Source organism: Nanorana parkeri, unplaced genomic scaffold, assembly GCF_000935625.1.
Source record: "Nanorana parkeri isolate BGI_ZX_2015 unplaced genomic scaffold, ASM93562v1 scaffold1020, whole genome shotgun sequence".
Lineage (NCBI taxonomy): Eukaryota > Metazoa > Chordata > Amphibia > Anura > Dicroglossidae > Nanorana > Nanorana parkeri.
The window spans coordinates 345,530-370,561 of record NW_017307288.1 but is presented as its reverse complement, the minus strand read 5'-3'; the positions used below and the strand labels follow the sequence as shown (position 1 = coordinate 370,561).

Here is a 25,032-nt window from a genome sequence, read left to right as displayed (position 1 = left end):
GTTGCACACGACTAGCACATTGGGCGCCGGAACCGGAAGTGTTCGACTGGTGCTTTTACAACAGCTGATACCCTGTAGTCAGAGGCTGTAGATCTCAATGGTGCTGTTGGTAGCAAATACAGTAAAGAAAAGCTCACACTGCAGAGCTTTTTCGATTTGCTGACTATTCAAGTGCTCACTGCCCTGACAATAGCCACTCTTTTTTGATGTTTTATTAAACTTTTAAGACAATTCAGTGTGGTACTGCAAAAAAAGAATCTCACAAACTATACTATAAAATGATGTTCCAATTGCCAATTTGTACAAAATTGTGGGTTCAGTTTGAACTGGTCACTGCTAATGTTATATTTAAGCCAAGTAATAATTTAAAAGTAAAAAAAAAAGCTGTACAAGTAGGCAGAGGGAACCATATACCTAGGGGATTATTCACTAATAACCCTGATAGAAATTCCATCATTGGAGCAGGGCTTTAAGTTAACATTGTGCTGGCCCGACATAAACACCATCCTTAAAAACCTCATGTAGCTTTGAATACGTTTATGTACATGTACTAAAAACCCCATTGAACATGCATACTACTACAAAAATCTGGAGCTGGCACCATCTCGGGCACCACATCAACTGTACTTTAGTAGTTAAGTGATTAGCATAATGTGCTGGTTGGAATGATGGTTTGCTGCAGAGAAGTGCAGTTGAGTAGAATGTCTAGAATTATTTATTTGGCTTTTACTGCCTCTTGCAACATTTACCATTCTAGTGCTACTCCCATATTTACACAAATTTTTAACAATCCGGTGTTTTCTTGTGGTTTATATTATTTTATTTTCTGAGGGTGTATATTCACGCAATTCGAAATAAACATGGAACCAGATGAAGCAACCATTGCAAATATTTAAATACCGGACTGAACTGTCATCTGCTGAGATGTCTTCTTTCTACTTGTTTACTTTGTACATGGCCTGGATACTTCAACAGAGAACAAAGACATAACTAAGCGATAAAGTAATAGGCAGGAGGTGGATTGGTCAAAGGCTATAACAGACATAAATAATGACTCTCCACTGTGTTCCCGGAGTTCCTGCACCCCATTGATAGTGACAATCTAATATAATATTGTAAAACCAGCAAATTATAATTTTATTTATTTGCTCTACATGGATGATGTGTAATGCATTTAGGATAATGTTAATTCGTTATTAGAATGATCTGAGTGGGCTAACATGCTGAATTGTGAACCAGCCCGTTGCCATACACATACCATTTTAAAACTAAAATGTGAGACACATACATGCACATTGTTATGTACAGCATTAGCATTGTGAATGTATTGTGAAGTATAAAACAACCTATAAAATACATGTTTAGCTTTTAGCTTGCATGTTTTGCTTTTACTCAAATAAATAAGGAAATCTGTCTCACCTAATTGCATAAATGCATTATTATTTAGAAATAATGAAACTAATGTGTCAAAAGTGAACTTCTTGAAAACTTCTCCTTGTATGCTCTAGCAGCTCACTTTTCTGATTTCTATCCAATGATCTGTGAGGCATTTTTCTTGCCCCCCCCCCCCAAAAAAAAAAAGATCTCTATGCCCTTTTGTAATGAGTAGGTGTTTCAAGAAGGGGGACCAGAAAAGGTGATTCCCCGCTCACAAATTACCAATTGTGTTGAGCTTTGTGCTCGTTTATATCACTACTTGCCCAATATTGTGGTGCTGGAATACATGAACCTATGTGCAGCAGAGTGGGTAAACTGCTACCTCCTTCCTAGTTGAATGGTAAAGCAGACCACTGGTCGCTGGAGATGTTTTCTATTGAATTATTGTCATCATTAAAAATGACAGCACGCAACTGGAGCATAAAAATCTCCAAGAATACTACTTTCCACTTACTTTATTGATTCAGTCAGGTTAGAGCTAGACCCTCCTAGGTCATAAGGAGCCTCCCTTTAAACGTTGATAGATTTATCCAGTCATAGTAAAGACAGCATTGGACATTGAAACAGAAGATGGAATTTGAATTTTGTTTAGTTTTTAAAGCTAAAATCTGAGATAATAAAATATTGTCTAAAGACAAGATACTTGAATTTTGGTGTGCTTTGTGTAATTTTCCCCAGATTTGTGCAGTAATCCAATGTAAAATATTGCCTTTGTGCAGGTTCTTCCTGTAATAAAGACTGGTCACTCCTGCTCGCTCTCTCTCTCTCTCTCTCTCTCTCTCTCTCTCTCTCTCTCTCTCCCTCTCTCTCTCCTGCAGGGTGACTAGTCTTGTATCTGCCCACTCCTGTAGTTTTCTTCAGACAGTCTGTAGTGGGTGGGCCTGCTTGGTCCCTCCCACAATCTAGCTCTCTACACAGATTATGATGCCATACTGCTTTTATAAGGTTTTTCTGGGTTTGCAAAGACATTAGATACACAAAATGGTGTAATATCCTTTTCGGTTATTGCAGAATATATTTAGATGAAATTATTTGTGCCCAGAATTCAGCATTAATTCATTTATTAATAACAAAAACAGTTGTCTATGAGTTGGGCATGTGTGTTTGTACACTATACTTCATAGCAGGTAAACAGATAAGGGCTACACAGTACTCTTTTACTGGTTCTTCATTGAAGGGATAGCAGCTTGGAGGCCTTAAATGGCAAGGCAGAGAGCCGTATACACCAGAATATTACTGACACAAATAGTAAAGTAGTTCTCATATATTTACAGGCAGTCCCTGGGTTACGGACGTCCGACTTACGGACAATCCGTACTTACGAACGGGCTCCACAGTACTCCTAAATGTACCGATAGCCGCCGGTACATTTAGGAGAACTGTGGCTGCAGCGGCCTGTGTCCCTTCAAATCCCCGCTTTACTCCCCGCCTGTGTTGGTGGAGGCAGCGGGGACACAGACCGCAGCATTGCTCCGCTGCTGTCTTTCCCTGTTCCGTCGGCTTCTCCGTTCCCTCATTCGGCCGCGGCACCTCTGCCCCGCCCCACTGCCTCAGCTTCATCTGCAGGCTGGGAGCCATACCCAGCCTGCTATTGGATATTGTAAAATGCAATAGTCAATAGCAAGCTGGCTATTGCACCCGCCAACTGCCTGCTGTCAATCAGCATGGGAGAACCTGATAGAGAACTTTCTCCTTCAGGCTCTTCCTCTGCTGATTAACAGCAGGCAGTGGGCAGATGCAATAGCCAGCCTGTTATTGGCTATTGCAATTTGAAATATCCAATAGCAGGCTGGCTATTGCTTCCAGCATTAAAATAAAAAAAAGTTTAAAAAAATGTAAAATTAAAAAGACAAATTTTTTTTAAAAAAAGTTACATTAATAAAAATTAAACATGAAAACAAATAAAAAAATAAAGTTTTAAAACAACTTTTTAAATAACAAATTTTTTAAATTATATTTTAATCTTCTGAACAACAGGAACAGACAGCAAAACAAACGTGACCCTTCCTTATGCTATCCAAAACTAAAAAATGTTTTTTGGGGCTGGAGTTACACTTAAAAAATGTACCTGTTCCGACTTACATACAAATTCAACTTAAATACAAACCTAAAGTTCCTATCTTGTATGTAACCCGGGGACTGCCTGTATGGTTTTAATTTTCTTCTGAGTAGCCAGCACACAATATACTGTATGTGTACATTATTTACCCTTATATATTATATTTTAGATGTTGATGAATGCCAAGCAATTCCAGGACTGTGCCAAGGAGGAACCTGCATCAACACAGATGGTTCTTATGAATGTAGATGTCCTGTTGGTCATAAGCAGAGTGAGACATCTCAGAAATGTGAAGGTGAGCAACACTGTATGATGATTTAATGTAACAACACAAACAGGTCTATTCACTAAAGGGTGAAGGGTTTGGAGAAGGCAAGAGAAGAGAACAATCTAGGCCAACATAGCTGATTTAGAAAAATTCTCCAATTCAACTCACTTTTCAGTTCAGCTATTTTGGCCTAGATTGTTCACTTTTTCTTCCTTCACCCTTTAGTGAATAGACCTGAAAGACATGCAGGAATCACCTTTTACAAGCTGCTGTTTCTTCAGATGTAACAGTGTCATTATACATGCAATGGCAGGATCCATTTTGCCTGTTCTTTTAGAATGCATGAGAATAAATTCCCTACTCTATATAAAACAAAAAAAACAAAACAGTATGGGCTATATATACAGTTTCAGCACTTTGCAGTATCTCCTATTCTTTGTGTCTTAATGAGTAAGAAAATATACCATAAAACTAATATTACCTGAAAATCAAACTAGAAACAATTCACTCTCGCACCTATAAGACATCACATACAAAAAATCATGTGAGGTACAGTATATAATGAGAAGAAGCAACTCTAGCAATATTAGAGTGCTTCTTTTATTGGTATGTTGGGCATTAAAAATTATTTTCTCACTGTATTGACAAATATTTATATAATAAATATAAATATGTATTTATAACATTTTGAAATCTACAAATATAAATACTTGTTTGGGGACCAATTACAAGTAGCATAAGTATTAAAGTGGACCTTTACCCCCTTTGGCTAAAAATCACATCAGCATACAGCTTTGCATGCTGATATGAAATAATCTTACATTCATTAGTTAAGTAAACATATTTGCATTTTGCTTACAGTTTCTTGTTTTCTACTTCCTGGTCCACTTTGGCACACATGATGTAATCTGTGCCCAATTGTTGCATCCTGGGAAGGTTACATCAGCAGTTCACCGCTGGGAAATCTCATCTGTAATCTCATGAGATCGCAGGGAAAGGCATCTTCTTCCCCTGAGACGATGTGCATGGTCACATGTCCTAGTCACATGTGCCAAAGTTCCAGAAAGTAAAGGGAGATGGATTCTTCTGCCCTTAGTAAAAATGGCCACCGTGAGAAGAATGGGGAGGAAAAGAAAAAAAACATATCCAAAGAATAGAAAGCCGGCCATTATCTATAAGTATATCTTTGTACATTGTCATTACTAAACATTTCTAAAGGTGCGTTTGTTGTTATTTTGAAGATATGTGTAAGTTCCTCTTTAAAAACTACTAACATCTATACCCCCCAAAAAATGGGAACATATTTTAGTAAAAATATTTGCAAGTGCAACATCGTGTTTCCCCGAAAATAAGACACTGTCTTATATTTTTTTGGGCTCAAAAAAACACACTAGGTCTTATTTTCAGGGTAGTTCTTTTTTTTTATGTACAATCCACGCTTATTCATGTACAACAGTCTACATGTATTCATGTACAAAAATATGGTGATCAGGGCAATCAGGGGTGCCGTACCTTTCCATGAGCAATTTGCTATCCAATCGCTGGCCAGAATGAGCGAAGCGCACTTATACTATGGATTCCTCACAGGCGGAGTGCATTTGGTATCACTCCGCCTGTGACAGGAGTCGGCACTATAGAGGTGCCGCCTCGCTTCCTCTAGGGCTGGCTTCGTTGGCACCGCTGATTCTCTCCCACGGCTCTTCAGGTTCTCCCTTATGCCACCACCGGACCTGGGAATGGTCACAACTAGGTCTTATTTTCGGGGTAGGTCTTATATTTTAGCAATTCACAAAAATAGTACTAGGTCTTATTTTCGGGGTAGGTCTTATTTTCGGGGAAACAGGGTAGTTATAAAAAGTTTAATGGCTGTATTTTCTCCAAGACCATCCAGCCACAAGAGTGTTGGTTGAGTGTTATATACTCTCTGTTTACCACTTTTTGTTTTTCATATGGTTGAACAACTTTACCATAATACTTATCATAGTGGTAGCTTAACTTTTTATTGAGGCATGTTATTACAATGTCATAGATGGTTGTAAAGTTTTATTGTACACAACCGCTGTAACATGTGGCTTTTTGCCTTACTCCTCTTTTTGTGCTGCTTATGTTTTTTTTATGAATAAAGACTTTAAAAAAAAAGGTTAATGACCAGAATGAAACCTGTACTGAGGTATGGAGGTTGTCATTTATGACCTCCCCTTCGGAAAATAGTTCCCTGCAGGGGCGTAACTAGAAATCACAGGGCCCCATAGCAAAATTTTGTATGGGGCCCCGTGATTGCTAGTTATGCCACTTGCAGAGCCCAATAGACTCTCTATGTTGGGCTCTGCAAGGTCTCAGTTGCGCTGTACGCTTCTTACCTGTCACCTCTGTGGTCGCCGCCGCCGGGCCTCTGCCTCCTCTTCCGTTCCCGGGCTCCGCCTCCTTCTATCGATGGGCCCCGCCTCCTCTTACATCACTGGCCCCACCTGCTCTTAGATCGCTGGCCAGTGATGTGAGAGGAGGCGGGGTTGCTGTTAGGCGGGCCCCGCCTCCTTCTTTACTGCAAATGCCGGTGATCGATCGAAAGTTCAAACTTATCGAGTTGTGGGACTGGAAGTCATGCGATCCCACAACTCGATAAGTTTGAATAGGTGTAAACGGCCTATTCTGCCGCATCTGCTGGCTGTCACTGACACAGCTCCGCAGCGGCTGTGAGTGGGAACATAGTTACATAGTTACATAGTATTTGAGGTTGAATAAAGACATTAGTCCATCAAGTCCAACCTATTAGGATCTCATTCTAGGAGTACCTGTACCCCTGTATATTACGGTCCCTTAAGAAATCGTCCAAAAGTTTCTTGAACAATTCCACATTCTTTGCTGAAATCACTGTCTGTGGCAGTGAGTTCCAGACCCTAACTGATCTTACTGTGAAGAACCCCCTTCGCCCCTTGTGCTGGAATTTTTTTCCCACCAATTTTAGGTGGTGGCCTCTAGTTTTTGTAATGGAGTTAATTTTAAACAGTTTATCGCTAATGTTGCTGCCACCATTGAACATTTTGTACATGGAGATCATATCCCCCCTTAATCTCCTCACCTCCAATGTGAACGTTTTCTTCACAGCAGCTGCTGAGCTATGTCAGGGACAGCCAGCACCCGAGACGCCATAGCGACCCAGGCGGCCCACACGGCATCAGAGGGATGCCTGGCCGGGCCCCCCTGTGCACGGGCCCCATAGCGGCTGCCTGGGTTGCTATGGCGATTGTTACGCCACTGGTTCCCTGACTGTCAAGTTAATCCAATGGTTTCACTTCTTTCTGGGGCATAGGCCTGGAACAAGTATGCAGGTATGAAGCACTTTCTTCACACTGCTTTTCCTAATCTTCATGCTTGTTCTGGGTCAGGTTTCCTTTAAACATGCTCACTTTTTTTAACATCTTTGTCTATTTGTCTGTTTATATGAAAACTATATGCATGCTATTTACCTAAACAATCTTTGAAAGAAAAACCTTGGATGTCATGAAAAAAAGAGTGCAAAGCATTACGGTATAAATGGTTAGAGAATTATTGTAGAAGTGGAAGTAAAGTGTCTAGGGCAGTGGTTCTCAACCTGTGGGTCGCTGTGTGATTTCTGCTGTGCTCGGTGAGAGTCCTCCTCAGCCCTCTCCTAGCGAAGCAGTGTCAGTTCTCCCGCCACGCCACCAGATTTCGCTGCAGCAGCCGTGTCAACCCTAAATTTTACCGTTGGGGGTCACCACAACTTGGCAAATGTTACCAAGGGGTCCCGACCCTAGAAAGGTTGAGAACCACTGGTCTAGGGTAAAATTGCTGACAGGCAGGTTTTTTTTTATAGTAGAAGTGACTGTGAGCTTCTTCTGCCAAAACCTGCTTGTCAGCAATTTTCTTTTACCTGTGCACTAAGTCACAAATGGGCAACTTAGTGCATAGACCCAGCATTCAGAGATGGAGTAACGGCCATGCACATGCACAGAAGTTACATCATGCTAGCCCAGTCAAGAGGCTGAAGACACTGAACCTGGAAGAAGACCGGTAGAAGATGAAAGCACTGGCGATGGAGGGGAGAGCAGACAATACAGTGTTGGAGAGGAGTTTTTGCAAGGTAAGTTAGCCATAATGTCCTAATATGCTGTGCATACTAGCACATTATGGTAAACAGCTCTGGAGCAGTTCTTTTTTTTTATAACCACATTACTTCTGCTTTAAGTAGTCTGAAAATTTCTGGCAATAATCTGATCTGGTCATTCAGGTTTCAAAAATCACTGTAAATGAAAGGGCTAATGTGATTTTTACCAGCTAACCAAACACACAACTTCTTTCAGTTGTGTTTGCTCCATTGCTAAAAGGGAAAAGGATGGTGCCGGCATAATATCTTACTTTTATAAGGAAGTACAACCTCATGGGCCTATGAAATCGCTGTAATTGTTTTTCACTCATACAATGTGAATAGGTGTTTACTGCTTGAGTTTAAAGCTGTAGAGGCTCCACAGACACTGTTTGGCCTAGGCGATGGTACTGCTCACACAATTAAAAAATCCCAGTACTATATGTATATCCTAGCAGTATATGTCGATGGAAATGGCTGCACTGTAGCTGTGAGACTGTATGGGTAATGGCAAACAGCATATTTTGTGTTTATTACTGGTATTTATATAGAACCAATAATTTACGCAGTGATTTACATACTATTCAATCACATCAGTCTCTGCCCTCAATGAGCTTACAAGTTTCCTATCTCATATGCATACATACACATAGGCACACATGCTAGGGCTGATTTAGACAGGAGCCAATAAACCAACCAGCATGTCCTTAAAGTGTGGGAGGAAACCCACGCAAGCACACAAAGACCTTCCATGCAGCTAGTGTCCTGACCAGAATTTAAACTGGGTGAAGGGCAGAAGTGCCAACCACTATGCTACTGTCCTGTACCCTGTTCCAAATGCAAGCACCATATCTTGACTGAGTGTCACGTACCTTGGTGGAGTCTGAGTTGACAAGGGTGGCCTCCCTTGCAGCTCTAGTCCCAGAGCCCCTGGATGGTACATTGGTGGAGCACTAAACACATATATAAAGCACCTCTGTGAACTATAGTATGCCCATACTGGGTTTTTGTTTTTTTGTTTTTTAATTATCACTTGGACTCCTTTATTGTAAAAATATTTAGCAAACAAATATTAATTTCTTCCACCTTCTCATTGTAACATTCCTCTGCATGTTATTAACATTTCTATATAAAGGAACAATGTGTACAGTATCTTATAGCTACATCCCCTTAAATGACCTGCAGTGTGACTCTGGCCCTTTGCTAAGTCTGGGCTCATGTACGCATTCAGCAAGTGTGGTCCAGGCCAGCACTCTGCAAACAGAGCTGGTGTACACAGTAAACATCTCACTTCACTAATGCCAGAAATTCTGCATGAACACAGCTGAAATCTGTTAAGTGTACAGGCAAGAGTGATTATAGTAACATTCATTAATAACAGGCATGCTCTATTTCTGGGTACAGAAAGTCATATTTTGTCTTTCCAAAGCTTTGTTCCAGGATGCCTGTTTCGTTTAAGCCTATAATGTACTGTGGTAATAATGTGATACAGTTTAATGCACCTGCAGCCTTAGGAAAAGCCAAATATTTCCTGAATTGTAAGTTGTACTCCCACTATTGGAACTATTTTTTAGACGTCTGTGTATTTTTAGGATTTCAAAGGTCATCTACATCTTGTGTTCGGTTTATTTCAACATGGCCTCAGTTAACTTTGCTTGGCCTTAACCTATCTTTTAGGGGATTTCTTTATTGTAATTTTATGCAGTCTAAAGTTCTTTGTAATAGTAAAAAATGCAACAAATGTAAAATGATGGTGTTAGTAGTTAAATCACTCCAATTTTATATGCAATATCTTTGACTACCTGTAAACACACACATACACCAATCAGCCATAACATTATGAACGCTGACAGGTGAAGTGAATAACATTGATTATCCCATTACAAAGGCACCTGGAAGTGGGTGGGAAAAATTAGGCAGCAGTGAATATTTTGTCCCTGAAGTTAATGTGTTGGAGGCAATAAAAATGGGCAAGCATAAGGATCTGAGCAATTTTGACAAGGGCCAAATTGTTATGGCTAGACGTCTGGATCAAAGCAACTCCAAAACTGCAGCTCTTGTGGGATGTTCCTGGTCTGCAGTAGTAAAGACCTACCAAAAGTGGTCCAATGAAGAAAACCGGCAACAGGGTCATGGGGGTGGCCAAGGCTCATTGATGCATGTGGGGAGCGAAGGCTGGCCTGTGTAGTCCGATCCAATAGAAGGGCTACTGTAGCTCAAATTGCTGAAAAAGTTCATGCTGGTTCTGATAGAAAGGTATCTCAACAAAAAGTGCATCATAGTTTGTTGCATATGGGGCTGTGTAGCCCGACACCGGTCAGGGTGCCCATGCTGACCTGTGTCTGCTGACAAAAGCGCAAACAATGGGCATGTGAGCAACAGAACTGGACTGCGGAGCAATGTAAGAAGAAGACCTGTTCTGATGCATCACACTTTCTTTTGCATCGTGTGTGTGCGTGTGTGTCCCTTACCTGAGGAAGAGATGGCACCCGCATGCACTATTGGAAGAAGGCAAGCTGGCGGAGGCAGTGTGATGTTTTGGGCAATGTTCTGCTGAGAAACCTGCCATTCATGTGGATGTTACTTTGACACATACCACCAACCTAAACATTGTTGCTGACCAAGTACACCCCTTCATGGAAACAGTATTCCCTGATGGCAGTAATCTCTTTCAGCTGGATAACAGCTTGAGGTGCTCACTCAGCCTCCAGATCTCAATCCAATGGAGCATCTGTGGGATGCACTGGAAAAACAAGTCTGATCCATGGAGACCTCGCAACTTACAGGACTTAAAGGATCTGCTAATGACCACCTGGAGCCAGATACCACATCATAACTCCAGAGGTCTATCGGAATCCATGCCTTGACGGGCCAGGGCTGTTTTAGCAGCAAAAAGGGGACCTACTCAATATTGGGCAGGTGGTCATAATGTTATGGCTGATCGGTGTATGCATAGGATAAAAGGATATAGTGCTGAAAAGCAACATTTACAGTTGTATTCTTTTATATTTGGCCTGTCTGTTATTCCAGGACTCTTGTTGGTATGTCCAGCAGCTCACAGTAGAGAATGAGGGTAAAAAAAGTTTATTGCTCTGCTGACTCTTCTTTATGGTCTGCAGGGTCCAAGATTCGTCAGATCTTGGGTTTTAATTTTTATCATAATTCCATCATATAGTTGGTGGCAAAAAGGGGCCTGACTGATCAGCTCAGTGTACTTCATCTGTGCTATGGAGAACAGAAGGGAATAGTTTATCTCAGAAATGACTTCCTCTCCTGTAAGGCACCACTAGAAGATGCAGGGGAGGAGCATGCTGTAAGCACACAGCCCAGGAAAATAGATCCAGCCAGCAGTATTTGTTTATACTGATGTGTGGTTTTGCAAAGAAGGGGGACGGGGGACGATGGCAAGCATCTTTAACTGAACTATGCTCCTTAAATAGAACCACAGATTTAGGAGCTTTTTTGAATCATTCCCCATTCAGTGTGCCCTCCTTAGATGCAATGACAGCTTAGCATTTTCTGGGGTTGCGCCGACAGAGGTCTGAATGGGGAACGATAACTAAAGAGGCCCCCACCACTCCTCATCTGTGGAGGCCCAACCAGGCTCCCCAGGTCCATGTCTTGTAGCAGCCATGTGGGTGGCATGGCGGTAGTTCGTTTTTGGAAAGGCAGGCAGCAACAGCATTGAATCCTATGACATCTAGACTGCCTGCTTTTCTCAAATCGAAGTCCCACATATCAGTGTACTATGACTCTGGTAATATGCATTTATTCCTGTGAATTAACCCTTATTAAATGTGATGTTATAATATGGAAGGATATGTGTAATTTTATTTATGTTGTTTGTCAACTATAACTTAATCAAAATAGATTTGCAAGAAGTCCACATATCAAAGAGTTTTTCTTACCCCACCAGTGGGGAATCGCATAGGAGGTAGTGCGGTTCCTTCCAGTCAAATAGCAATGTTTCTAATGCACCATTTTCCTCCTCCTCTTCAAGGGTGCATAGCAGTCACTTTGCTTTACGGTGCTGCTAATGCACCTTTTTCTTCCTCCTCTTGCTCACGTGTGCAAAGCAGCCCCTTTTTTCTAGTGCTGCTCATCTACCTTTATCCTCCTCAAAGATGTAGAGCAGCAACTCCACTTTATAGGGCTGCTAATACACCCATGTCCTCCTTCTCCTCAAGAGTACATAGCAGCTACCTTGTTTAAGTGCTACTAGTGCTCTATTTTCCTCCGCCTCCTCCTCTCCTATCTCCTCCAATAACCAAAATATGTTTTTACATTTCATTCCCTAATCTGCTTGATTCAACCTGATCTGTCTTGAGCTGGTAATTTTAGTGGGGTCTTATATGAAATGTGTCAGCTCTCTGTCTGTCCATAAAAAAAATAATTGAAATCTGATTGTTTTGTTGCTGATTTGCAAGTTTTGGAGAAATTTGGGTGGCACTGTGTACAACATGACATCCCCATTCTCATCACTCAGTTTTGGGGTCATTAGACCTCATTATCGTCACAATGTCTGGTGCCAAAAGGAAAAATCCTGTGCTAATGACTAGTCCAGTTCATTTTAAAATCACTCAGCTGTTCACAATTATTGTTGGCGTTGTACGCATAAACAGAAATAGAACAGAAATGCAGTATGAAAAATATAGTAGATGTGCAGTAATGTGATTGGACATTTTACATGTTCTCTGTACTTTATGTTAATGGATATGATGACACACATTGTCAGAATAGACAGTCTATTTAAACTGATAATACACACCAGAGACATTTATATGCAATGATCTAATCATGGTAATCCAATCCTTTAATTTGGCTGTTTACATTTTCCTAAATGTTTTTAACATACTTCTGAGCAAAAGTGAGATTTCTAAGCCGGCTAACTCCCTCACCTCTAGAGCGGCAAGTAGAGTACTCACTTCTTGCCAACACTGGTGTTACTGTGAGTGTGAAAACAATCAATTTAAACATGACTATATCATACCCTTTTCTAGGTCTACACATGTAACCCAGCAGAATCTACTGTACTTTAAAGTGCGTATGTGGTATGCAGTATGCAGCCACAATAAAAGATATTAGGTAAAGAAGGAGCTGTTTTTGTCTATTTGTTTTTAATTTTGTCTAGCTATGAATGTGTTATTTTATATTGGAGTCTGTCATAAAGCAACCTCCTTTCTGTATGTACAGTATGTTACTAAATGACTTTTATGAGTTTTCCTAAGTACTGACACTTTCAGATGGAATGCAGGAATGGTGTCTATTTGAAAATGTGTAATCCGGCACTACAGCTCCATGCCCTGTAAAAAAAAAAATTTCAATTTTTTTTATTGAAACTGGCAGTTAATTCAACTCATCAACACTTGGGGGGTTATTCACTATGGAGCCAAAGGATACAGCCATAGCTTCATCTGATCCTTCGGCTCTCTTTGGCTCTCTTCGGCTCTCTTCGGCCGATCCTTCGACTGAACCTAAAGGCTGCTGTACGGGCTATTCACTATAGCCCGAACAACAGCCGAAGGCGGCCGAGCGGTTCAGCCGAGCCGAAGGCATATGCTTTGGCTCGACTCAGAGGAATTGACAGCCGAAGTGTGGAGAAAGGTCGGCCCAAGGGTCAACCTTTTTCCACGCTATTGACAGCTGGGTGGAACCAGCCGGGATCTCACGGCTCGCTCTGCCCAGTTGTAATGACAGATCAGCATCCCCAAATAACCCAGGGACACTGATCTGTCATTAAACAACAACTGGGCGGGGCCGGCCGTGATGTCACGGCTGGCTTCACCCAGTTGTTGTTTTTTGCCCGGGACCTGCTAGAAGACTCTGGCAGGTCTCGGCCAATAGTAAACAATTAGCTCCGCAAAATAGTATTTCTTTTTTTTTTCCTTTTATTTAAAATATTTTTCCTTTTTTTAACTTTCATATTTTTTATAATTTTTTAATACATTTTTCAACTTTTTTTTTTCTTTATTTCACTTCTTTTCTATTCTGCTCGGTACCTCGGAGGTACTGTGCAGAATAGCCAAACCGAATGCCGCTTTGTGGCATTCAGCTATTCACTCACTGCCGTTCGGCCCCTATGAGAATGTGGGCGAACGGCAGTGAGTGAGCTGCCGGAGCTTCAGCTCAGCCGATCCAGATGTTGGATCGGCTGAGTCGAACTCCTTCTTTACTTCGGCTCAGCCGAACATGCAGAGCATGTTCGGCTGACCAAAGGCAGCTGATGCACAGCTGAAATCAGGCATACAAGACTGAAGTGAATAGCTGAACAGCGTTCGGCTCACTTCACCTCGGCTGGGTTATTCACTCGGCTGCCTTCAGGTAGCTTTGTGACTAACCCCCTTGGTGTTTTGGACAATTCATCCTTTATCAAGCTGTATTAATTAAACAGGAACCAGCAGTGTGACAGACTAATTACCATGATTAGTAAAATCTAACATAGAATCTCTCCTTGCACAGAACTGATTGGACCGCTGTGCTTTTTTTGCACTTGTGGCTTATCTCATAACATCGGTGGGTGATATCCAAGAGGGTTCACTATTGTGTTGAAGTTGTCCAATCATTGCCACAGAGAGATGGTATTTATATTTAGCCAGAATACAGACTTAAAGAGGAGCTGAACTCAGGAAGCTTTGTCCAAATATAAGGCAGGCAAAGGGCAAAGGATTGGTCACCAGCATTGCCCATGACCTCCCTGCAGCTGATCTTTTCGCATTACTGGCTTACCATGCTTTGGTCTGCACTGTCTCTGTGTGTAGGCAGCTATCTTGGTAGAGGTAGGGCTTTTGCTTTCTCATGCGATCCTTTCTCGATCCTCCAGCGCTGACTGGCGGAACAGACGGGGAGGGGGCGAGTACAGCTGGCTCTGCCTCTAGATAGGCAGAGCCAGCTGTCACTCATGCAGCTGGACGTATCCAGACATAATTGTCGGGATCCGCTTCAGCTGCGACGCCTCAGAATACCGCAAGCTGTAGCTCGCGGTATACTGAGCTTAGGGTGACGGGAGGACACTAGTTTGTGTCCTCCCGTTACCCTAAGAAGAACCCTGGGGAAAAGCCCTAACCCCATAGTTCCCCATAGTTATATGCGAACTGGATGTGTACATAACCTTTAAATTAGCTGCCGCCCTAGTGTTATGTTTCAGTCACAGTAAATGGCTTTGATTAACTGTAAGTAATGCTTGATTGTAAATTTTGTACATTTCCTGAGCAGCTTCGTTCCTTGGGATTAACTGAACAGGCATTTCTCTTCAACACTTAATATTTCTGACCTTAATGTGGTCAGTTCATGGAATGGTTTAGGAATTCCTGGACATTGAAAAGTTTTGGAATTTATAACTTTTAGCTTTATTGGAAGTGGTTTTTTTTATATTCCACAATCCAGCTCAATTTCAAAGAACATTTTTATTTGAAATATTGAATCACCCGTTATTAGAATAAGCGTATTCCATATTATACAGATACTGTACCACAAGTTTTTATAAAATCTGCCAATGAGAGAAAAAGTATAACATTTCTCAAAGCAAAATAATATCTTTTTAGGAATAAAATGGATTTTTGAATATCATTATTATGTCTTTTTAGGATGGCAAACATATTGAAGGGAATTTATCAAAACTGGAGCAGACAGAATCTGGAGCAGCTGTGCATGGCAACCAATCAGCTTATCTCTTTTATTTTCAAATCATAAATGAACAAACTGAAAAGAGAAGCTGATTGGTTGCCATGCACAACTGTTCTAGATGTTGTCTGCTCCAGTTTTGATAAATTCCCCACATTGCATACAATTGGCTGTTCAAGCACGGTAGTTTGTAACAAGAAACTGTTTGTTTTTTTTCCCCCTCCAAGTGTGACTTAAGGTTACATACAACAGTCATAATATGCACAGCTTTTATTGGAAGGTTGGGTAAGGTCTACTACGAGGACTGAATTTAGATAGGCACACTTTGTCCATTAATGTCGGTGATGTCAGACAAAGTACATTTGAAAATAATTAGGAGGAGCACCTTGAAGTGGGATAAAATAAGCCCCAACGTTGGTGTATGTGGGGATTAAATAAGCCCTATTGTTGGTGTCAGTGGAGTTAAAATAAACTCCATATTATTGGTGTCAGTAGAAGAGAAAAACAAGCCCCATCCTTAGTATCAGTGGGATAAAATAAGCCCTCATTGCTACTGACAGTTGTAATAAAATAAGAACCTATTGTTGGTGTCAATGACATAAACTAAAACTGGGAGTGAAAAAGAAAAAACCCTATTGTTGGTATCTGTGTGATAAATAGGCATCATCAATGGTGTCAGTAGGATAAAAACTGCTTAATGATTGGTGTCAGTGCAAGGAAAATAATCCCCATTGTGATGTCAGTGGGATAAAATAAGCCTTGAATCATTGGTGCCTGTGGGATAAAATATACCCCACATTTTTGGTGTCATTTTGAGCATAATAAGCCGCATATCATTGATGTCAGTGGAAGCAAGGTAAACCCTAAGTCTGTGGTATAAGTAGGTAAAAAATAAATATAGTCCACTGAATCCTGTTAAACAAGCAATACATAATGATTCTTATCCTGAGTCATATGTGTTGGGTTTCTGTTTTATTTTTCTCTGCCATTTTTTGAGAAGGGGAATGGCAGCAAACTAGAAGCCGACTGACTTGACTTCTCACCAAGTACCTGTATGCTACCCACAATTTTATTTCAGGGTCTTTGATGACTTTAGGTCTTTGATGACTTTACTAGGCGTTTATTGCTGTCTGTGTCGTCACTGGAGAAAAATACCCTCTTTATTTGTCCTGGTAACTATAGTTACAGTAGCGATTTTCCTCAGGACTGAAATAATACGAAATTAGAGAGCTTGGACCAATGGCTTTAATATATATTGCTTTATGACCATCCTCCATAACTACCCAACCTAAATCTATAGCTGATGGTGAACTCCCAGGAAGTCCCTGTTCATTTTTCCCACCCCCTCTTTTCTCCTCCTTCTTGCGGTCTAGAGCTCCATATACATCTCCTCGATGCTGGGTGAACCCCTGAAAAAAGCCCCTCAAAATACTGGAAAGACTATGTATAATTATGTAACTATTGATATATGTATCACAGCTCAGCCACATTGTACAATATAGAATAATGACACTCAAATGGATGCCAGGGAATACAGGTGATACTTTTGTGTCCACTACATATACAGGGCACGATTTCCAGGAATCCGGGCTGGGTGTCACTCTGGTTCTCCCGTCTGTGAATATGCGTGTGTGCTACCCTGCTGGTTGCAGTAAAATGTGAATTGGTGTGTGACCATCGATATATACCTGTGCTAACTTAGTGACAAGTGGCCCTGTCTTCCTGAAGAAGCATAAGAGTGTGAAACACGTTGAGGTCTGGACCTCGACCGGCTATACTTAATGATGATTTTCTTTGAATAATTTTTTCAACAATATGGGACAATACTCTTTATGACCACTGTGTAGTAATTCCAGGGGGCACCTTATGTCAACTTATATACTGATGGCCATTATAGTTGTCTGGTATCACCCCCAATGTATTTTATGATTTTATTGACTTTTACCGTGTTTCCATAAAAATGTGGGTTTTCTATATTTCGTGTATGTTACATTGTGCTAAATGCCATCAGACAAAACCCCATTATTTGTATTATTCAACCAAGGAGTACATTAGCAAATGTACTCCTTTGACCCAAAAGAGAACTAAAGCCAAAACAAGTTTGGCTTTAGTTCTCTTTTAATTAAAAAAAAATCACACTCCTAAGCAAGCCTAACTCTAGCCTACCAAAAAAACTTGAAAACTCAGGCTTTCTTTATGATAGTGGCAGCCGAAATCTCTATAGGAGGTGTTTGGCAATCCCTTAGAGTGCTCCTTGCTATGACTAGGGCCAAGATTTCATGGGTAATAAGGCATGGGAAACTAGCCAGCATACTAAATGACAGAAAGTTACAGTTTGAGATAACTTGGGGCCCATGGCTTCAATACATCAAGAAAAAAGACCTTGCTCCTTTACTTCCCAACCTGAATCCATAGACAATCTCTACTCACCTCGCCCGACTTGCTACTCCTTCTTTTGGTCAAGAGTTTTATATGCATTTCTTCAATGTTGGGTACGTCCCTGAATAAAACCTCCAAGAAATTGTATGTATAATTATGTTTGAACTCCCTGTTACTACCTTCCCCCATTTACTTGCTAATATTATATGTATCACAGCTCAGCCACATTAAACAGTTCAATAAATGAGCTGTAGTTTTTTGAGGCTAGGACTGGTTGCTGGGAGCTGAATTTTACAGATGCACCAACAGAGTTAAATTCCCATAATTCCGATTTTCAACATATTATAATTGTATAGATTAAGAGATCACCTAAGTTGCTTATTAGCAATTTTAACAACTGAAACTACATTGCTAAACATAATTAGGCAGATGAGTATGAAAAACAAAGCACTGGTATTTCCTTTATATCTCATTGTACCTTTAAGTGTATAAATTATGCTATTGTGCTGAATATTTCAAATACAAGTACTTACTGAAACCCATGTAACCATATGTCTTATTTAACCCAACAGACATTGATGAATGCAGCACTATTCCTGGTATTTGTAACGGAGGAGAATGTTCCAACACGATTGGTAGCTATTACTGTATTTGTCCTCGTGGATATCTCACATCTGTTGATGGCTTGCATTGCATCGGTAAGAAGAATAGTGTATTATACTTTTAGACAGTAGTTGTCTAGTATAGTAAGGAAGAAGAAAAAAGTGGCAATTAACCTGTCCTTGTGTCACAAAATAAAAATGGTTCACTTAAGCTATTTCATGCCTTAATTTTGCCATACAGGGATAGATATCTTCTCCCAGTAGTTGGTATTAAAAGATTTGCTTGTCTAGATTATAACATCATGAGGACCTATCCCAACCTTTATCATAGATATGTCCTTTGAGAATTCCATACACTAACTTTGGAGAAAAAGGAGCAACCGTGGGCAGGGGGTGATGGGGATTTTTCAGCACAGAAATGTATTGCATTTTCCACCACCTACACTTTTAGTTGTGTGTTACTTCTCTGTGGTTACACCCCTCAATGCACAGTTGTTGCAAATTATTCTGGGATCAGCCACTAGGCTTAGACATATCGGGTCATGTATGAATGGCCTTAGTGGAAACAATTTGGAAGTTAAAGCTCTAATGCCATCTTTAACAACTGATACTGTTACAAAGCAGGTTTGATCCACAATGCTTAACCATGAACCAAACTGATAAGGAAATGATCTACTATGGTTGCTAATCACTGTTTATGTGTAAGCATCTTTTACCCCGTAGCCCTAGAGGGCCCTAGAGACAGTAAAGTAATCCTGTGGCAGTGGATCACCTAGCTAGACATGATCATGACTACAGTAGTATTCAGTGACGTGCAGTGGAGTCTGTTCTCGGTGAGGCATTTGTTCTCGCTGAGGCCTGTGCCCTGCCCAAGCCCATGCCCCACCCCAGCCCGCCTATGCCCCACCCATGACCCACCCCCAGCCGCTTCCGCCCCCCCCCCAACCCAGTCACAGAGCTGTGTGGAGGAGGGAGGGTGGACAGAGAACAGAGAAGACAGAGAGGAGCCTCCATGTCCCTCACTTACTCGTCACCGGTGAGGCATTGAGATTGATGGTCCAAGCCATCCACAGAGCTCAAGCCTCTAACAGCAAGTAGAGGCTGTTGCAGCTCTTGCCTCACTAAGTTAGGTTACACAAAGCAGTCAAAAGCCGGATGCAACGCCTGTCCATTACAGGTTACACAGTGGGGAGGCTTTCCCTGCTGTGTAACCTATACAAGCCGGTCTGAATGGAGAAAAAGCTGTCAGCTTCAGATTTGAAGCTGACAGCTTTTTCCTCCTTAGTACTAGATGAGGCTCTGCCTCACCTTCTTCCCCTGACCGCACGTCCCTGGTAGTATTTTATGCTGTTACCTGTGTATGACCAGATTTACTATCTAAATTTGTGTTTTGAAAAGTCTCGGACAAATTGCTCTTACATGAAAATTATCCCAGTGTTTTTCTCCTTTTAAGGGCCTCTTTGAGACTATTTCAGAGTGTGTTTTGCCTTGTTTTTCTGTTGCTAACTAATTTAAATATAAATATGCATTTGCCCTTACCCTTTTATTTTATTCATAATGTTTCTGCTCAGAAAATTATTTTATAAACTATAGGAGGTTATTCACAAAGCTGCCAAAGGCAGCCGAATGAATAACCCAGCCGAAGTGAAGTGAGCCAAACGCTGTTTGGCTATTCGCTTCTGGCTTGTATGGCTGATTTCAGCTGTACATCGGCTGAAATCAGCTGTACATCGGCTGCCTTTGGCTGCACTTTAGTCAGCCGAACATGCTCTGCAGAAGGACTTCGACTCAGCTGATCCAACATCTGGTTTGGCTGAGCCGAAGCTCCAGCATCTCACTCGCTGCCGAACGGCAGTGAGTAAATAGCCGAATGCTATGCAAGCTATTCTGCTCGGTACCTCCGTATGAAAAGAGTTTTAAAAAAAAGATTGAAAAAATATTTTTAAAAAGTACATAAATAGTAAAATTAAAAAATAAAGATTTTATTAAGAGTCTTCTAGCAGGTCCCGGCCAATTAATAACAGCTGGGCAGAGCCGTAACGTTGTTGTTACTGTTTAATGACAGATCAGCATTCCCAGGTCATTTGGGGATGCAGATCAGTCATTAGAACTCGGCGGAGCCAGCTGCCTTTGGCTCGGCTGAGCCACTTGGCCGCCTTTGGCTGCTGAACGGGCTCTGGCGGCCGAAGAGAGCTGAAGCATCAGGCGAGGCTACGGCTGGATCCTTCGGCTCCTTTGTGAATAACCCCCTATAGTGAGCAAAAAAGCCTGAAACATATCACGAATGTTGATAGTGTGGTTAACTCTTCAGAATTTGGGTAAAATATCCTAATAGCCAAAATCAGTAAGACATCAGCAAATTTAAGAGCATTGGTAAGGTAAACTAGAGTTTACATTGAGACAGGTCTTGTCAGGTTAAAGGAAATATGTTAGTAAATCTGTCATCTGATGTCAAATACTTTTGAGAAAAGCTTCATTGCTTGGGGACTACTAATTCTCCAGGAGTGGGAGAAAGGCTACTATATGACCACATTTTATAAATACAAATATTCTAGAACAGAGTAATTACTGAGAAATGATATAATATACTTCAAGTGTATTTTATGTACAGAAGTTTTTGTAATTACAGATACATCAATTTATTTTCCCATAATCAAGCAATTGTCTCTGAGCAGGCCTTAATTCTAAAATCCTGAACTAGACGTATCCTATATGTATGATAACTTATAAACTGTTTCTGTATACTTATCTTATTGCGTCCTTAGATAAACCTTGTATTGTTTCCCTGTGCTTAATCACGGTTCAGGTCACTTGAGGTTCTATGGATGAGAAAATCCTCATTCTTCAGGATTTACTCAATATACAAGTGCATTAAATGTGTATAAACAACTTAAAGGAACATTCCGAATAAACCCTGATACTTTTTTTATTACCAATTAAGTGAAAGGAATTGAAAAACAAGAGCAAGAGGCATTATTTTATAACTTCGGTTATATTTGTTTGGCCAGGGGCTGCTAGTATATACTATACTTTGTTGAAAGCTCACTCTTGTCTAATGGGTTTGGTTTGGATGCTAACCAGAAAGCGTTTGTAGCATGCAAGGGTTCAGATGCTGAAGATTAACATCCACCTTTGTTACTAGTGTCCCTGTGCTGACAGATGGAGATCTCTGAAGCCAAGATATGTTAGTATCTGCTGACACAGGGATTTATGTAAAGCAATCTAATAAGTGCCGGCAAACCCTTTCTTTCTTCACTTGGTTTAAAATATGCCTAACTGTACTTTGTAACTTTAGCGGATTGGTTCTTGGTATATTTCAGTCTGTTCACATTCTCTGATTAATGTGAAAAAATTGTCAAATGAAAACCATGTAAATTAATTCACCACAACTTCACTTTTTGAGCAACAGTGTGCTCAAAGTAAGAAGGAGGAATCTGCTAAAACATATAAAAAGTCAGACTGGTATTTGTTAAAATTGACAAGCCACAATGCTTCTGGGAGAATGTCCTTTGCACAGGTGAGACAAAACTGTAGTTTTTGGCACATCATTTCTATGTTCATATATGAACAAATGAAGCATTAAAAGAAAAGACTGTGAAACATGGAGGAAGCTCAGTTATGTTTTGGGTGCCTTGAATGTATTCAGAGCACAAAGAAATCTCAAGCCTATCAAGGAATTCTGGAGTGAACCATGCTGCTTAGTGTCAAAACGCTCTGTCTTAGTCGCAAGTCATGGGTCCTCCTATTGAACATCCATGGAGAGCTGAAACATGCAGTCTGGAGAAGGCACCCTTCAAACCTGGGACAGCTGGAACAGTTTTCTCAAGAAAAGTAGGCCAAACTACATGTTGTCAAGTGCAGAAGTCTTACTCAGAGCTACAGAAATCACTTATTTGCAGTGATTGCCTCTGTAGGTTGTGCAACAAAATTATGGGTTAGGAGTCCTATCATTTTTCCCCATGACATTTTCATTCATTATATTATTTAAAATATTCTTGTGAATCAAAAGCAAAGTTTGATTTTTACCAAATATGGAAACCTAAATATTGTTGACAATTATATTTGTACAGTATACGAAGATGCATTATTTGTAATTAATCATATGTTGTTTGTGATTTTTGCATAGATCAGAGGTCAGGTACGTGCTTCTCCAGTCTTGTGAATGGGCGCTGCGCACAAGAGCTGTCAGGCAGATTTACCAAAATGCAATGCTGTTGTGAAGCTGGTCGATGTTGGGCTTTGGGATCTATTCCCGAACTGTGTCCAGTCAGAGGTTCAGGTCAGTAACAAATTCTAAAGCATTTAAAAAATTTTTATTTCTTCTTGGGATTCTTTCTTTCTTGAATAAATAATTTTGCCTATTTAGTTGTTATCTAGCAAATCACTGGGCATAAAATGCAAGCTACTTTGCTTTCACTTGTAGGTATGTTACTGTCATGCTGGGAAAATATCTGCATTGCTTAAGCATTGACAGGGGTTTGCACCACGTACCCCCAAGATGGGCTGGACTTGACTGTTTATGGCTCAGTGCAGTCAAATATCTTGGTTAGAGCTACATCGGCTCAACAAAAGCCAATCACTATTGAGTGGTCTAGCTGCTTCAGAATTGGTTTCAAAACAGCTGATCTTCAGTAATGTAAAAGGCCCAGAACCATTCAGATTTCAGTAAAGGGTTTTTCAGATTTTTTTTGCAAAAAAGTTGAACTTTTCTTTGGGTTAAATTCACTAAAACGGCTCATCCTTTTTCTTTTCAGATGAATACCGGAGGCTTTGCATTGATGGGGTTCCATTCGGGGGTCCCAGAATAGATGGCCCAGGAGGATTTGGACCAAATGTGTTTGGACCTGGTGGAAATGGATATATTCCATTACCTGGTGGAAATGGATTTTATCCCAGTGTAGGTGGAACAGGAATTGATGGAACTGGTACTGGAACAGGAGGAGGTGTTGGTGAGTTATTGTATGGTTCCAAACATGAATTCAGAAATTCTGAGTGATCACCCAGTGATCTGGGGGAGATTCAATTTTTCTGTATTTATCTGTATGGCATCCACACAGATTGTGAACACAGAAATCAATATCATTAGTGTTACACTACTTCTTATTATCACTGATCTTGATATCATGCGTATGATGGCTAATTACACTGTTTAAGTAATTACATTTTAATAGTTTTCTAAATGTACACACACAATGAGTGCAGTGAGCCAATTGTGTAAGATGTGGTCGTAATTTTATATGTTTACTGTAAAGGCTGTTTGACTTTTACTTCTGAATGATGATTAGTACTTAGTACTTATGACAATCAGTAGTTTACAAATAAGTATTCTGTTTAAAAGAGCTAGCAATTACATTCCTTAACATGTAATTGAAAAGAAAGTCAAAATGCTCACGCTTGAACATATCTTCATTTACTTGTCATCATGTATATCCTCGCTGTATAGCCTACTGCATCTTAAAATGTTATCTATAGGAGGCTTGGCATATTTGGTGCTTAGACCTTTAAATGATGAATTGACAGCAGGTTAACTATTTTAAAGCAGAGCATTCCCCTTAACCCAATCTTCCCCAGCCCATGCATTTTACTATTAAGAGGTAAACAGATCTCAGTGATGAGATTTTACCTATATATCCATGAAAGACATTCTTACACATAAACCATCATGTGCTATTATTTTTAGTGTTTAATAACTGCTCTGAAAGGTAATACAATACTGAATAAATGTACATTGAGTGTGTTACCTGCATGGCAAGCATAGGGATTCTTACTAAACTGTTTGACAACAGTTACTAATTTGTTACTAGAGTTGGTATTTGTTTATGTACATCTATGTACATAAGGACCGCCTGTTTGATCTTTTTATCCACTTTGCTGGTTGAGAACAATAGACTCTATAATACTTTATTGCCAGACACCACGTGATCCAGGCTTGTTCTAAGACTAATGCTGAGGAAAAGCATTTTTTTTATTAATTACAAACAAAATGTAAATTTTCCTCTAAATATTAATGTAATTTGGCTATGCTGACATGTGCCCTTTTGAGTCACATGAAAGTTTACTATTTAGACAAATTCATTGGCTGCCATAGCTGACTTCCTTCTGAAAATGCAGCTGCCTAGCTGCTAGTACTTGGGGACACTCACCTGGAAAAAATCTGAAAATGTGAAGTCAAAAAGCCATCCTAATCTGCATTGTTTTTCCATGTCAGTGACAAAAGCTGGCCATGTACTAGTAGATTTCCGAAAGAACGTTCTTTACCACTTGATAATGACATTAGACACTTGACAAATTTTGTTTTATTTTGGAATGAATGGAGTTTTCCAAATGAAAACTACATTCACTGTTAGAGTGTCATTTATTTGGGAAAATGTTTCCATCCTGCTCCTTTTCGTCAATACAGTCAAAATCAATTGTCGAATTGACCCCATCAGCTAACAAAGTGTAAAGAAAGTCCTTTCAAAAATCTAAGCAGTGCATGGACAGCCTAAAAAAGTGCTGTAACCAATGCCAGCAATGGTAGCCTTCACATTATCTTAGCACAAGTTCCCTTTAATGCTATGTT

At 40.4% G+C, this 25,032-nt stretch overlaps 1 protein-coding gene across 1 annotated transcript in view; it reads left to right on the top strand.

Moving 5' to 3' along the window:
* Positions 1-25,032, top strand: part of FBN2 (fibrillin 2) — a 197,951-nt gene that overhangs the window by 66,381 nt on the left and 106,538 nt on the right. Inside the window, exons 7-10 of the mRNA XM_018567207.1 lie at positions 3,666-3,791; positions 18,441-18,566; positions 22,597-22,749; positions 23,225-23,413. Coding sequence (XP_018422709.1) covers positions 3,666-3,791; positions 18,441-18,566; positions 22,597-22,749; positions 23,225-23,413 — 594 coding nt within the window. The remainder of the gene's footprint in view (positions 1-3,665; positions 3,792-18,440; positions 18,567-22,596; positions 22,750-23,224; positions 23,414-25,032) is intronic.